At 38.0% G+C, this 14,130-nt stretch overlaps 1 protein-coding gene across 1 annotated transcript in view; it reads right to left on the bottom strand.

The window, feature by feature from the left end:
- Positions 1 to 14,130, bottom strand: part of LOC104471900 (nesprin-1-like) — a gene marked incomplete at both ends in the record, with an annotated part of 71,201 nt that overhangs the window by 19,732 nt on the left and 37,339 nt on the right. Inside the window, 6 exon segments of the mRNA XM_010087403.1 lie at positions 1,305 to 1,499; positions 2,787 to 2,948; positions 3,299 to 3,466; positions 8,816 to 8,956; positions 10,002 to 10,196; positions 13,208 to 13,351. Coding sequence (XP_010085705.1) covers positions 1,305 to 1,499; positions 2,787 to 2,948; positions 3,299 to 3,466; positions 8,816 to 8,956; positions 10,002 to 10,196; positions 13,208 to 13,351 — 1,005 coding nt within the window.

The following is a 14,130-nucleotide window of genomic DNA, read 5'->3' as shown; positions in this document are numbered from 1 at the left end:
CAGGAAAATGTTTGTATTACCTGTTCTATCTGTATTTTTACATTTACATCCCTGCAGTGTTCTGGAAGATTTTATCTGTAAAACCAGAGCTATAAAGTGCACAGTTTAAATTATTGAATATTGTCTACCTACCACACATATTTCTTAGGCAGGATTATTGGGGGATACTTGTGCTATTGTATCAAAGTAACTGTCAGAATCCTAACCATAGTTAAGAGCAGTATTTGACTTATGTCTTAGCTTGAAATTATTAGTTAGCAATTCCTTTTAAGTACTATTAAGAAGTTTGTAAGACCCTGTATGGGGTGCAAGCTATAAACAGTAAGATCCCTATCCTACTTCCAGCTCCTTATATTTATGTAAAAGCCATTTTTCTTCTGAGAAGAAAAACCTTTTTTTAAGAATAACAAAGATATTTTCTAAGGACCTGTTCACTGTCTCAGCTGACTGCATGTGACTAACGCAGCTGATGCACCCTGGGACCCCTTTGTAAGCCAGGCAGGTCCACAGAGCCAATTCTCACTCAGTCTCTCAGAGTCGGTTGATGCTGAAAATTACAAAGGCGCCAGCTGCTATGTTTATGAGTTCATTGCTGCAGTTCTTAGCAGTATAGCAGTAAAGCTGCCTTGCAGTGTATTCAACATAGCCAAACTGTAGCCAGCTTTAGCATGACTGGATTTTCACACCTGTATAATATATTCCTATATGTAAATGATTTTAAAAAAGAATCAACTTAGTATTAAAGGATTTTTTTTAAAGAGAGTAGACAGAAAAATAAAGGGGTGAATCTTCCATGATAAAAGTTTGCAAGCAAATCACTCGGAACACGAGCGTAGACAACAATGCAATGGTTTAGAAGAGGTATTATTTCTTGTTTTACACTTTCCCCCTTCTCTTGTCTCCTAGTTTGGACAGGTGGCTCCTCTAGAGGTTACTGTAGATAACACAACTTTTAACATCTGTACTCCATTACTTCTCCTGTGGAGGATAAGGAATACCAAGGGAATTTATTAAGAAAATGTCAACGAGGATATTAAAAAAAAAGAGTATAAATGCATATATAAAATATTACTCCTGCAGCATGTTTACAAGTTCCTTCTGTTTACTTATCACCTAATGTTAAGATGAGGTACTCGCTAAGAAAGAACAATAATTTATTAGTGAAAGGAATTGTGAGAGATGAGCAGAACTGAAAACGACTTTTTTAATTATCAGCATTCAATGAGAGTACAGATCTGCCAAAACTGCTTCTCAAAATTTGGAATGTGGTCCAAAAAACCCACTCTTGGACGTTTTTCTTGTACCTCTAATAGCTGTCGTTTTCCTGATGCCTTCATTCGAATCGTGGCCATTCGTTCTGCTAAGACCATGAGAGTGGACTGCAGTGCCAGATGATCAGCTCCTTCTGCATCCAGCGGTTCTGAAACCAGCTCCTGTGCTAACGATGTCTGAAGCTCAGTGATTTCTTCTTGTAACATTAAAATCTCATCCATCAAAGCCTATTTAGAAATTACAGCAGAAAAAGTATTTGCTTCATCTATCAGTGAGAAGAAAGCATATCAGGAGGCATAGACCTCATATAAAAATGAAAAGATGACTGTCCCAAGGGAGCATGAGGAACAGAGAATAGTGCATAATATCACTGCTAGTTTGGTAGAGTCAGAATTCAGGAATGAGTCCTGCTTTCAGATGGTTAAGCTAGAATTATGCATCTGATAACTGAAATATGGATTTATTTACCTATCTTGAATTTCAAACAAATAATGAGAAGCAATTATTTTGGAAATATTATACATACAGATGTACTCTCCAAATAAATTTTCTGGAAAGTATTCTAGTAAATATGGTGAAGATAATTAACAAGTGTGTGTGTTTGTGAGAAAGAAATAGGGGCATGAGTTAGCTTCCAGACTGAAACTTATTAACTGAACAAAGAACATCCAGAAGCATATGTAAACATGCAGAGATTAACTCTGTGGTGTAAAAGAAGTTCCTATTGTCTTTCTTATTCAATAAACCACTTCCAAGATACCTACAAAAGGATGCTGCATTACGAGTATCTTAGAGCAGATACTCTTCTTTCATATCTAATAGTACATACACATCAAATGCACAGGACATCACACAGTGCTTCAAAAACCAAATGTTACCCGCTGCAGGTCACAGAGTTCCTACTGAAATGAAAAGTGGCCCCATCAGATAGTTTCACGCTATCATACAGAAGGCATAGATAATTACAACTTGGACATATGTCGGATTGGTTACTTGATAAAGTATTCTCTTATTATTCAGAGCATCATTTCTCAAGGTTTCCCTTGGAAGTGAATTTTTTGTGTGCTTCGGCTTGTTTTGTTTAAGAAGGCAAAAATTGTTATTTAGATCAACTTACAATGCATGAGTATTGGTTATGATATTATTAAATCTGAAAACATTATAAACAGTCCAGTACATGCTGGTGGCACTGATGCTGAAAAACACTACGTGTAGGTATCACTGAACACAATCTTTCACAAAAGATTTTGCTGAAAATTTTGACTAGACAAACTCTTATGTTTTATTCTGCTTTTATAAAAGACTCCTTATTATAAAAATCCCCACTACACCATCTTTAGAACAGTAGGAAGCCCAGAAAGGCAACACACACAGTTAACAGCAAAGGTTCATAGAGCTACTGTATATTTTTGAGACATCCAGTCATAAAGAATGCCACTATCAGAAAGAAAAGAGAACTAAAGATATACAAGTAATGCATGCTCTCCCTCTCTTTCTCACATATAAGATTTTACCTGATGTTCAGCCATCTGGCTCTCCGGGCTTTTGGCTGGTTCCAGACTCTCATTTAGTTTGATCTCAGTGGTCTCCATTTTTGCGGATATAGACTGGAGCGTGTCCTGATATTTCTGCTGACGCTCAAGAGCTTCATAAAGGGTGCGCTGCTTTTCACTGATCTGAAGAGGAATGTAAGGTATAAATTCTGACCTCGGACACAGGATTTGCTCTTTCTTCTGCTTCATACATCCGTAGGCTTACAAAACTAAAACAAAAAACTTGCAACAAAAGTTTTCAAAAGTTTTTCAAAAGCAAAACATTTGTACTAATATTTATCTGTTTAAACATAATCAGTCAAATTCTAGGTTCTGTGACTGAAAAAAATGTGCTTTAATAAGCAGGGAAAACCTAGGCACATTCTCATGCCTTATTTTAGATTTTATGCACTCAAACATGCGGATGTGAACAATAGAAAACTCATTCCTTACAAGGTAGCTGGTTATTTTGCATCCTCCAGATGAAGACTTACCACATTTTTCAGTGTTTCCCAAGAACGTTGCAAATCGTCCAACCTGGCGTTAGCAGCTGATTCTAAACCGGGTTCGTAAAACTCCTGGGTGGTTGAAGTGCTGGGCTGAATTTTAGCAGCTTCTGTCTGCAACTGTTCAGCAGATAAGGCTTGGTAATAAGCAATGTCCTACAAGCACGAAGCACATATTGCACTTTCAAAACAAAAGATACTGCATAAGAACATCCCCCCACATACTGCCCCATTGCATATGTCCATTAAAATAAAACCCACAAAGACAAAACCACCAAGAAACCTCTGAGCAACACAGTAAATAAGTTTTTAACAGTAGTACACTGAGCATGGTTTGGAGCTTCCCTATGATGAAGATTGTGGATGCATTTTTTTCATGTTCACATTAGCAAGGAGGTTCAGGAGGCAACTGTGGACAGACATGGAAAGCCTGGGAGGGCCGTGCTACAATTTGGAGTGTTATTCTAGCATCATCACAACTATACATGGGGAAAACCCACCACTACAGTGGGTTACAGTACAGTAGGTGGCAAAGAATATCACCCTAAAGAACAGAGAAGGCAACTGAAGAACCAAAAAGGAATATGCTGAAGGACTAGTCAACTTATAGTAAGCCCTCAAACAAACAGGTAGTCTCAACTAACTTATAAAAGATAGTGGGAAAAGGAACCAAAAGCACTAAGGAAAATGAGCAAATGTTCAAATTACCATTGAAAAATTAATAGTGAAACTGTTGCTCATTAGAGCTTCTATACCTAGTGTGTGGAGATTTCTTCAACTATTGCAGATGACAATTAAAAAAGATTAAAAAAGAAAATGTAAAATTAAAGAAACATGCACCATATCTATATTTAAGTTAGGAAAGCAGACTTGATGACAAAGATTATTTAAAACTGCAACCATGTATAACAGTTCCCACCACATCTATTTGGAAGGTGAAAAATGCAACCTTCCTTCATCTCACTTAGTAGCCCCACTTAGTGAACTATGCTCCAGACCATGCAACATAGTAGCTGTTGTCCAGTTTCCTCAATCATTTTGAATTTATAAATGCTCCTGGTGAAAAATTTAAGACACTGTTTTGCTGCCAGTGGAATCAGTAAGAGGTTTTCCACTGATTTCTTTTAGGTTGGATCAACCCTCCTTTCAGGCAGGTCTCAGAGTTACCACAATATTTGCATAAAAAGTTGCTCAAAATCTACTTGAAAAAGGTACTTGGAAAATCGTCCTCCAATGATTGCAAATTTCTCAAATTTCTTCTTTTCTGACCCTATACGATGGGGTGGAAAATTCAACATGTTGAGGCATGTGACTGAGAGAAAACTAGGTGCCTTTCCCTTGGTAGCTTACAGAGCTGTGTCTACCAAACAGAACACAGACCATTTGCCGTGCAGCAAACGCAAGAGTACAAATGTGTATAAATACCTGAAGGGAAGGTACAAAGAAGACAGAGCCAGGCTCTTTTCAGTGGTGTCCAGTGACTGGGACAGAGGCAATGGGCACAAACTGAAACACAGGAGGTTCCCTCTGAACATCAGGAAACTTTTTCTTACGTGAGGGTGACTGAACGCTGGCACAGGTTGCCCAGGGAAGGTGCGGAGTCTCTATCCCTGGAGATACTCAAAAGCCGCCTGGATATAGTCCTGGACAACCTGCTGTACGTGGCCTAGCTTGAGGAAGCAGGCTGGACCAGATGACCTCCAGAGGTCCCTTCCAAACTTAACCATTCTGTGATTCTCTATAGGTACATAAATGTTAGGTACTAAGCAAGACTACTGAGGTACCAGAACTCAGAGAATTATTAGGACCCTAATATTTGAATTTTTATTTCCCAATGTTATTTCAATATGTTATCTAATACTACATGCAAACAAAACCAAACAAGCTCTGGAAGAGCACAGAAAGCAGATCACTACTCAGGCAGAGTCACCTTCTTGAGCTCTCTTTCTAACCAAACCTTGGGAGCACAGAATGCCCACGTCCCAGAAAACATCCCATCACCCAGCAGCTGCATAGATGTGGTTCTTCATTCCTTTCTCCAAGAATGAAGAAACTTGTCAGGTTATCTGCTTCCTGGGTGGACATTTTAACAATTAAGGTGCTGCTCACAGGTCATGACCAATATTTTTAAAGGGAAGCGGCAGCCAAGAGTGTATTTTACAGACATCTCAATCACACATCTTTACTGAGGATGCCTGAAAAAGTCAGTCTCCCTGGAAAAACAGAAGACTTAAGAATGGACATCACATCTAACTGTCCGAAAGTGTCAGATGAGCTACTTCTTCACAGGCAATAACCGAAAAACTTTAAAAAAAATTATGAAGGTGTTTATGATGTCCAGAAGCCAAAGGGAATAGGTAACAGGTTAGCACAGCATTCAGTACAGCAATTTCATAATTTTTTACTCTGACCACAAGTGATCTTTCCAAGTCATGGTGAAGAATTGCACCAGTGCAAGCAACTTCTCATTTTGCCTTTCCTGCAGCAACTCTCCAGCCCTTAGCTAGTCCTCTCTCAAGGTCAATAGAAGCTGTGCTTCTGAGACTTCTTCATTGTTTCCAGAATAAAGGGCTTGCTTTTACAGAGGGGGAAAAGCTATCCCTTTCCCCATTTTTTCAACTACCTTGTGGAGTACACAACATGGCAGTTTCTTTTTGGCAGAGCTTTTATGTGATGGTAGTATAAATCCAGATGTTCTTACAAGTAACGGATTTTGTTGCCCCTATAAAGGCCCTAACATTTCACACCTGCTTTACAAAAATCAGACAATGAACAGCACTCAAGCTTTGTTGTTAGGATATAGGGGCAAAGCATGTGTTTAAATTTCAAAATATATTTAACAAGGGATGTTGCACCCTATACAAGTTTTCGTAAGGGAAGGATAAAGAATTATTAAGCAGGCTGTGTACAAGGACATAGAAAGACATTTAACAGCGACCCAGTACTGAAGACTTGGATCACAGGATCAACTGTGTCCTCCAAGGCTTTGTGCCAACACTTCAGCTTTTTCAATTCAATTGCTCTGCATTGTGTATCTGGAAAACAAGTTTTAAAAAATGTGCTAAATTTTAATCAACTGTATCTTTGGGTACGTGTGAGAAGTTTGAGCCCCAAAGTATTCTCATTCAGTACTGCAGCACAGAAGAAGTGTCTGATTTTGCTGTACATCAAAATAAACTGCACTGAATGACTGTTATCTATTGGCAAAATACATAATATGAAACTCCTCAGCCTTTTTAAAGTTAACATTTTTATAGTTTCCCCCCCCCACACCTTGTTGTTTTTAGAGGAGTTTCAGTACAAAACAAACAACCTGGGCAACTGTCAACTTATAACAATGCTAGACCTGTCACTTTCCTGTATTTATGGTCTCATTTTAATCTATTTCAATATGCAGAACCAGTATTTCCACTAACACGCAGCTGGCACTTTTTTACATTTTCATTACTTGTCAGTAACGTAAAAATAGTGCATAGATGTCTGAGTTCAGACTAGCTAATTTTCACCATTAAGAAATTCTAGAAAACCCTGATGAAAGACTGCACAGAGATTATTAGAGATGAATTTTAAAACAGCCTTAACACTCAACCTTCCCCTCTACAAACCCCACTTCATAAGAGCTTTTAATTTTTTTCCAAAGTCTAAATTAATGTAGTTCTTTACTTTCTAGAGTTCCTGTTCACGTTTTTCTGCTACTTTGCAGGTGGCCTTCCTGTGAGAAATTACTTATCCTAACACCAGCTACTTTTTAAAACAAAACATTTCCAAATTAATTTTGCTGAGTCTTACTGAATTCAAAATATTTTTAACTTACATTTAAGCTCCAAATTCACTAATATCTAGATTTTTTTTCTGTTTTTAACCTACCTTTTTCCCCAAAGTCTCTCATGATCAGCACTGGCAGTTTCATAGCTTCTTTAGTTTTAATCTCATGTGAGTGTGAACCTAAGCATTTTGTAAGTAAACCACTGCATTTTGGAACGTTCTTCCGCTTATTGTTCAGTATGTGCAGTTTATTTCAACATTAACCACACTGAAGGAACCTTCATCTGTACGGTTTTTAGATTATTGTAACACCAGCAATTTTATTTCTTTCAAAGATCTTCTGCTAAATGAAAGACACCACCTTTTTGTTCATTTTTTTGCCCTAGTAAATCACAGGGTCTAAGACATGCATTTTGGTGCCAGCTCCTGGTGCAACAGCATCTTCACTGGATTTTTCTTATTATTTGAATTACAGGAGCTGTTAGCCTAGCTTTACATTTTCAGAGAAATGTAATGAACTGACATTGAATTTCTTTATTCGGAAGCAAGCTGCTCTTTCTCCTTTACTCTTTCACTGATTAACATTGTCATGAGATTTTTATGCTGAAATATATAACTGCTTTTCCACTGTAAGCAAGCTTTACTGTGAAATTTCTGATCATCAGAAATGACAGAACACTGGAAAAATCCTTCTAATTCATTCTATAACTCTTTTATTATGTTAAAGATTTTGTCACCATTCCTACTATCTTACCTTAGTGTTCTTTCTTATGTCGGTTCATGAAAACGAATCATTTATATTTAGCAACTTCTATAGCATCATATGCATGTTTGAAATTTGGGGAAGGAATTAGTGGGCATCTTGCTCAAACTTGTCTGATTCTACTCAGCAATACAACACAACACAACACAACACACTCTACCCTTTAAGTCTGCAGTGGTCAATTTTGGAAACGGTCACAAATGCAAAACCAACCAAACAACCACAAAAACCACGATATGATGAATTCAGTGAGGTGCTGACTGCTTCTAAGGCTCATTTCTAACTTTCTAAAGCTTAACATTTTATATGTGCTTTCATGTGATGACACTCAAGAGTGCTGGTTCATTGCTTGCATTTTAATCAGTGCTGATGTACACTTCTTCCTATTTGAAGTGCCAGAGCCCTTAGATTTGATTTAAAATCTAAATTCAGTGATTTCACTGATCTGCCTCATTAGCACTTAAAATGGACTGTCATGGAAAGTATGGAATGAACAATACATGAAAAAAATGCATGGATGTTAAGACTTGAAATGGTATACCAGACTGAGACTTCAATGCTACAATGTCAGTGGTACAGTAAGATAGACGTATATGGACACAATGCAATGTTTTATTATGGGGATTAAAAAATTGCATTTTTTCTCAGGGTGCAAGGTTCCATTAAGTACTACTGAGAAAATAAAAATTAGGTTATAAATAGAAAACAGCAGTGACATGGAAGAGCTTGGAAATTGTCACTTAAAATGTATTTTTAAAAACAGTGAATAGCTGTAACACCAGATTTACATGTTTTAAACTCAGAAGTCAATATTTGTATCCATTTTGAACTAGAACCCAAGTGTTCACTTAGGTTAAAGGTTAAGCTTCTGTTTCTTGGAGCTATAAATATTATTTCAGAGGATTAAATAAACGAACTGTGGAATGGAAGCAGGCATGTCTGAGAGAAAAGCTGAATGAAGGCCAAGGGGGAGGTACCTGGTTAACAGAAGCATCTGTATTAGCCACAGGTGAGGGAGAGCGACAGGCAGGTGGAGAAGAAATCTCACTGTTGGTTCCCTCCTCCCCAGACTCCTCAGTGACAGGGGAGAGCAGCGTGTGACAGCGACCGGCAGTCATCTGCCACAGGAAAAGCAACGCCAGAGCACAGGAAGAAAATCAGTTACTTCAGCATGGGTTTGACTTGGGTTGAGATCAAAACAAGAAAAACAATACATGGCCAGAACTACCATGACATTATTTAGTCATACTTCATGCTCTTACTTTCAACGGTTTAAAAATCTAGTTGAATTAATAGTCTCTTTTACTTGTTGTACTTCAGTATGAACATGCTCTCCTGCATCCTAATGAATTTCTAAGAAAATGTATAGCAAGCAACTCAATAACAAATTAGGGTTTGCCTAAATGTCTCCTAACATGGAGAGCTACAGAATAATGCTGTATTGGCCTCAGTACTCAGGCCTGGTCCGAAAAAGGAATACACTTAAAATATAAAACACACACAATCCAGTAGCAACATAATATTCTTGCTTCCTCAATGCTGTTATACCGTGATAAATCCTGAAATCCCCACTCTATTTTCACTCAGGCAAAAATCGCAATAGCATCAGCAGTATGCTTGTTATGAGACCCAATTAGAAACAACAAAAGCAGAATAATTCATATATGAGACCTACGGCAGTACTTAGCCAGCTTTCATTTCCAACACACGCATCTGAGAATACAGCAGCATACTGTCAATTATCATATCCACATTTCAAGAAAAGAGCTTTAAAAATATGGTCTGTAAAACCTATACACTGCAACATGTTATGAAACAGTATTTATTCTGGTTTTATGTTTTTCCTGCAGTTCAGTAGTTTCTTAGCATTTGCTCTTGCATGCTGACAGCTATGAAAAAGCATTACATTTGCATCTTATTACAGACAACTTCCACTGCTATTTTTCTGTTAAATAACTTCATCCTTTATCAGTAAGTCTTGAAAACCCCTGTAAAGGAAAATACAGTAAGGGGAAGCTGTAGCTTGTTTGGTTTGCCACGCTCCAGCCATTTCAAAAGCAAAACGTAGATGTGAGCTGCGGCAACTTGCTACACAGGAGTGTTGCAATGACGCAAAAGCAAGCAGTTCAGATAAATAGTACCAGAGACCAAAGCACTCCTTACCATAACCACTGAGGGATGAGCAGGGTGTGCCGGGAGCAGGTCTGAATCCAGCTCCTCCATCCCCTCCGAAAGCCCCTCCACTTCTGTCACTGTCAGCAGCATGGTGGCATGTTTTGCTTTCATTGTCAGCATCTTGCATTTGGAATTCAAAGAAGTAATCTGCTCCTGGTATCCTTTGATCTTCTGTGCCAGCTCCTGTGGAAACATTTTTTTTCCCTAATGCAGAGGCAGCCAAAAAAGGCCACAGGACCAGCAGCATTTCAGCTTCCGTGGCGAAGGCAAGCTCTCCCCTCTGAGCCCAGCCAATAACATCACAGCACTGCCTCTCCGAAACCCTGCATCAGCCGACGTGCTCGCTGACAAGCAGGATGTTGATAGCGGAGCGAACAAGCCAGGCTGCACAGCTAAACCACAGAGCTGAGAGCTTTGAAGCAAAACCGGAAAAGTGCTGCGAAAGGCTCTGCGTGTGCGATAATCGCAGAAGGGAGGGAGGAAGGGATGACACCTCACGCTCGCATGCAGCCTGAACCTGACACGAAGTGTATAAGCTTCAGACTGCAGCAAAAGGGAACATCTCTCCCTCTTCCTGTCCTATTTTTTTCCCCCCTCTTCTGTCTCCATTTATCTGAGGAAGATGAAGCTTCTCTGCATAGTGCATGCCATGGAAATGAGGTCATGTGGTAACCACAACTGTAAAAAATGCCCCATTCAGCTCTCAGCAGAGAGAATGAATTGTTCAAACAGTAACTCACAGCGTCTAACAAGATCAAATGCGACATGAACAACCAGTCACATAATAAGACTAACTGCAGATTGGATCACTTTTTGCCAGTGTTTGGATAAGCTAAATTTTAATCTTTTTTTGGCTTTGTGTAAGACTTTAGAGTTAAAAGCTGAGCTGCACACAGTACTAAGCTTTCTTTAAAAACAGCTGGGGAATCTGTCCTAAAGCAGAGTGTACCTTAAAATATTCGGTTTTATGGATATGAAATAGTCTATCTGCATGGCCAAATACCATCATAAATTCAAGTTTAGTCAGGGAAGATGAAATGAATAATCTTAGAAACTGACGTCTTTTCTCCTACCTCCCTGTACTGCTGCCTAGTTCAGTGTCTGGCTTCAAAGTATTCAATTAATACATCTAAAATAAAAAATGCTGGAAGTTTTTCACATTCTGTCAAAGTTATTGTTCCTGTTTCCCTAGAGGCTCCGTAACATGATAGAATTTTGATTTATAAAGTGAAAGCAACATTTGTACAAGCTTGCCTGTTAAATCAGTGATTATTCATTCAATTATATATTTCTCCTTTATTTTTATATCTGCTTTTATTTCCTCAATAAACACAAGCTTTTGAGGAGAAATAGCAACAGAAGTTCAAGATCTATAAGGTATAACAGTAAAGAATTGCAATATCTTTTAAAAAAGTAAAAAGATTACTGCTGCAGGTTGGTAAAATCAAAAGGTTTTTTTGGTTATATAACATTTCCCAGGAAACCATTTTCTCAAAATCAGAGTGCAGAACAATCATAGCACGAAATACAGAGTTAGAAATGGATGCATCACAAAGACTGAGGATGACACTCTACTGCCTGGGTACCTGGTCACTGTCTGTCACATCAGCAACAAAAGGAGCTCTCTTGGAGCTACAAGGCTTACCATGGAGACTAAGCAAAATCTTGAGTATAAAACAATCAACTAGATAAATCAAAAATCAAGCTGCAACCAAATCAAGCCATAGCTTTAATGTCTAGCAGGTGGAATTGTTATTTGTTCTGTTTGGCAAGTACCAGTCATTCACTAATACTCAATGAATTACATCTCTGGGGCTCATTGGGAAATTATTATCATTCAATATACTCAACTCCACCAATATTATTGAGATGCAATAAGATTTGTGGCATTAATGTCCAATGCACCGAGTATCTAACATACTTCTCTCAATTGAGAAGAAAGACAAGGGAAAAGGCAAAAATGTGACTGTGGAAAAAATAAAGGTACTGATAAAAGCAATGTCCTATGAGGTACTGTATTACCCATTAAAATAATTCACAAACATGGAGATACTTGCCCACATTCCTATCTAAAAGTCTAAAGCAACTGCTTCATTAAACATAGTTCCAGAGTGTAACTAGTTACATACATGCGTAGTAATACAAGCTTCCTACAAATCAGGGTGTACTTTCCTTCTACTTTCTTCTTCTCATTTTGATATTAAATATAGATACTACAAATGCCCTTTTAACTTCTTGTTCATGCAGGCTTCAACAGCGAATCTGGTAACTGATGTTTTCTTAAATTAATAACACACGTAACAAGCACCTTGACAAACTTGCCTTTTGAAGTAATATAATAATATGCAGTCCAGTATATCCCCTTTGTGCTATGCTTTTCTATAGGTATTTAGCAGACAAAATGTGAGCCAAAAATATCTCAGTCTTTCAAAACTTCTTAGCCCTAAACATGGAAAGCTTGCAAGTATGAAACTTGCTCACTCCAGTTAATCCCAAATTGTGCAATAGAGTAAAGCTACTGTCTTCCTGCAAATGTTTAGAAGGTCTCCTAGCTACTAAAATTGTTCAAATGCAGATGAAACTTGAAGCTGCCTCATTTTTACGTCCTTTTTCTGCGCAGCATCAGTCCTTCCTCCAGCCATTTAACCCTGTATCACTGAAGTAATTCTCCTGCATTTGCTGTTCCAGAACATTTGAATAGAGAATAGCATTTTTAATTCACTACTAAAAAGACAGAAGTGTTTGTTTAAGCTAACTGCTCTGCATCTATAGTGTGTAAGTTCTGCAACAACTGGATAGAAAAGGAGCAATACAAATAACTTTATTTTATTACATAATAGCGCAGGTAGTTTTTCATTCAAAGGTGAAGAAATAGTGCCATCTGGTGCCAAAAGTGACACACTGAGATCAATGGTGCATTTTCTATCCCAAGAAATAACTGTCCGTTAATTATGCAATGCCATTTAGTTTGTCATAATGTTGTCTGGAGATTAGGACACATGTAACTGAACAAGCGAATACACCACACCATACCAACAGCATGAGTTTCCCATTTGGTATTAAGTCTATCTGCTCAGCTAGCCTCAAGCAAGGCTGAAAAGCTACTCAGCTAATTTATGACAGTTGCTTTTGAGAAGTTTTTTGGGTCTATGATGTGCCACTGAGCCCATGTTGTTGCATTTTGGGTCTCCTACCTCATGACGTGAAATCTGGACCTGGAGTTCCTGGATGTTACTGGTTGCTATTGGCTTGTCTTGGATCTCACGATGGGCGCTCTCTATCATTTGCTGTAAATGTTTCATTTCTTGCTCATATTGCTCATACTGAACCACTGCTTCCTAGAGAGGGAAAAAAATATTGAGTTGTCTACACAAAAAATAAACATTTACTTAGTCCAAGCATGACTGATCTCCCTTCTGAAGCGGAGCAAACTTACATCTATCTGGCACTGTGATCTGGATAGGCAAAGAGGGAATACAGTTGGGAAAAAGGCTTTTCAGAAATACTGTGAATGGGAATGATTTCAATGGTTACATTTATTTATTTAACTATTTCCAAAAAGCAGTTCATATGATTTCTTTAGGTATCCGATATGAGGGGCTTTTGCTTCCAAGAAATATCTGCACCAAACATGTCCACCAAAAGATAGCATTGCCTAGTCTCACAGTTTTACTGTAAATCATTTTCATCTGCTTTTTCACTTGAAGCTTCCATTTATGAAATGGAAAGACTACATGGAAAAGTTAGATTTTACAGAAAATGCAGCTGGAGAGGGTTATGAAGATTGATTCAGACAATTATCCCACCAGTGTGCTATCAGTTCTTTCTATCATAGAATAACCAGCAGTTTGTCCAACCCGTTTTTAAAACTTTCCAGTGTGACTTGGCATCCTTTCTTGTACTTAATTACCATTAATTATCCTTAATGATTGAAAGTCTCTTCTGTAATCTAACTTCAGTCTCTGTACTTGTACCCTTGGACAATCAAACAAAACCTACTTTTCTTGTATTTAGCAAAACTCAAAAATGTGAATTTAATACACGTTGAATGGTTCCAAAATCCAAAAGCAAATATATCCTAGAATCATAGAATTATTTGGGTCAGATGGGACCTTTA

This window comes from Pterocles gutturalis, unplaced genomic scaffold (genome assembly GCF_000699245.1).
Source record: "Pterocles gutturalis isolate BGI_N339 unplaced genomic scaffold, ASM69924v1 scaffold13216, whole genome shotgun sequence".
In the NCBI taxonomy this organism is placed as follows: domain Eukaryota; kingdom Metazoa; phylum Chordata; class Aves; order Pterocliformes; family Pteroclidae; genus Pterocles; species Pterocles gutturalis.
This window is presented reverse-complemented; position numbering and strand designations above follow the sequence as displayed.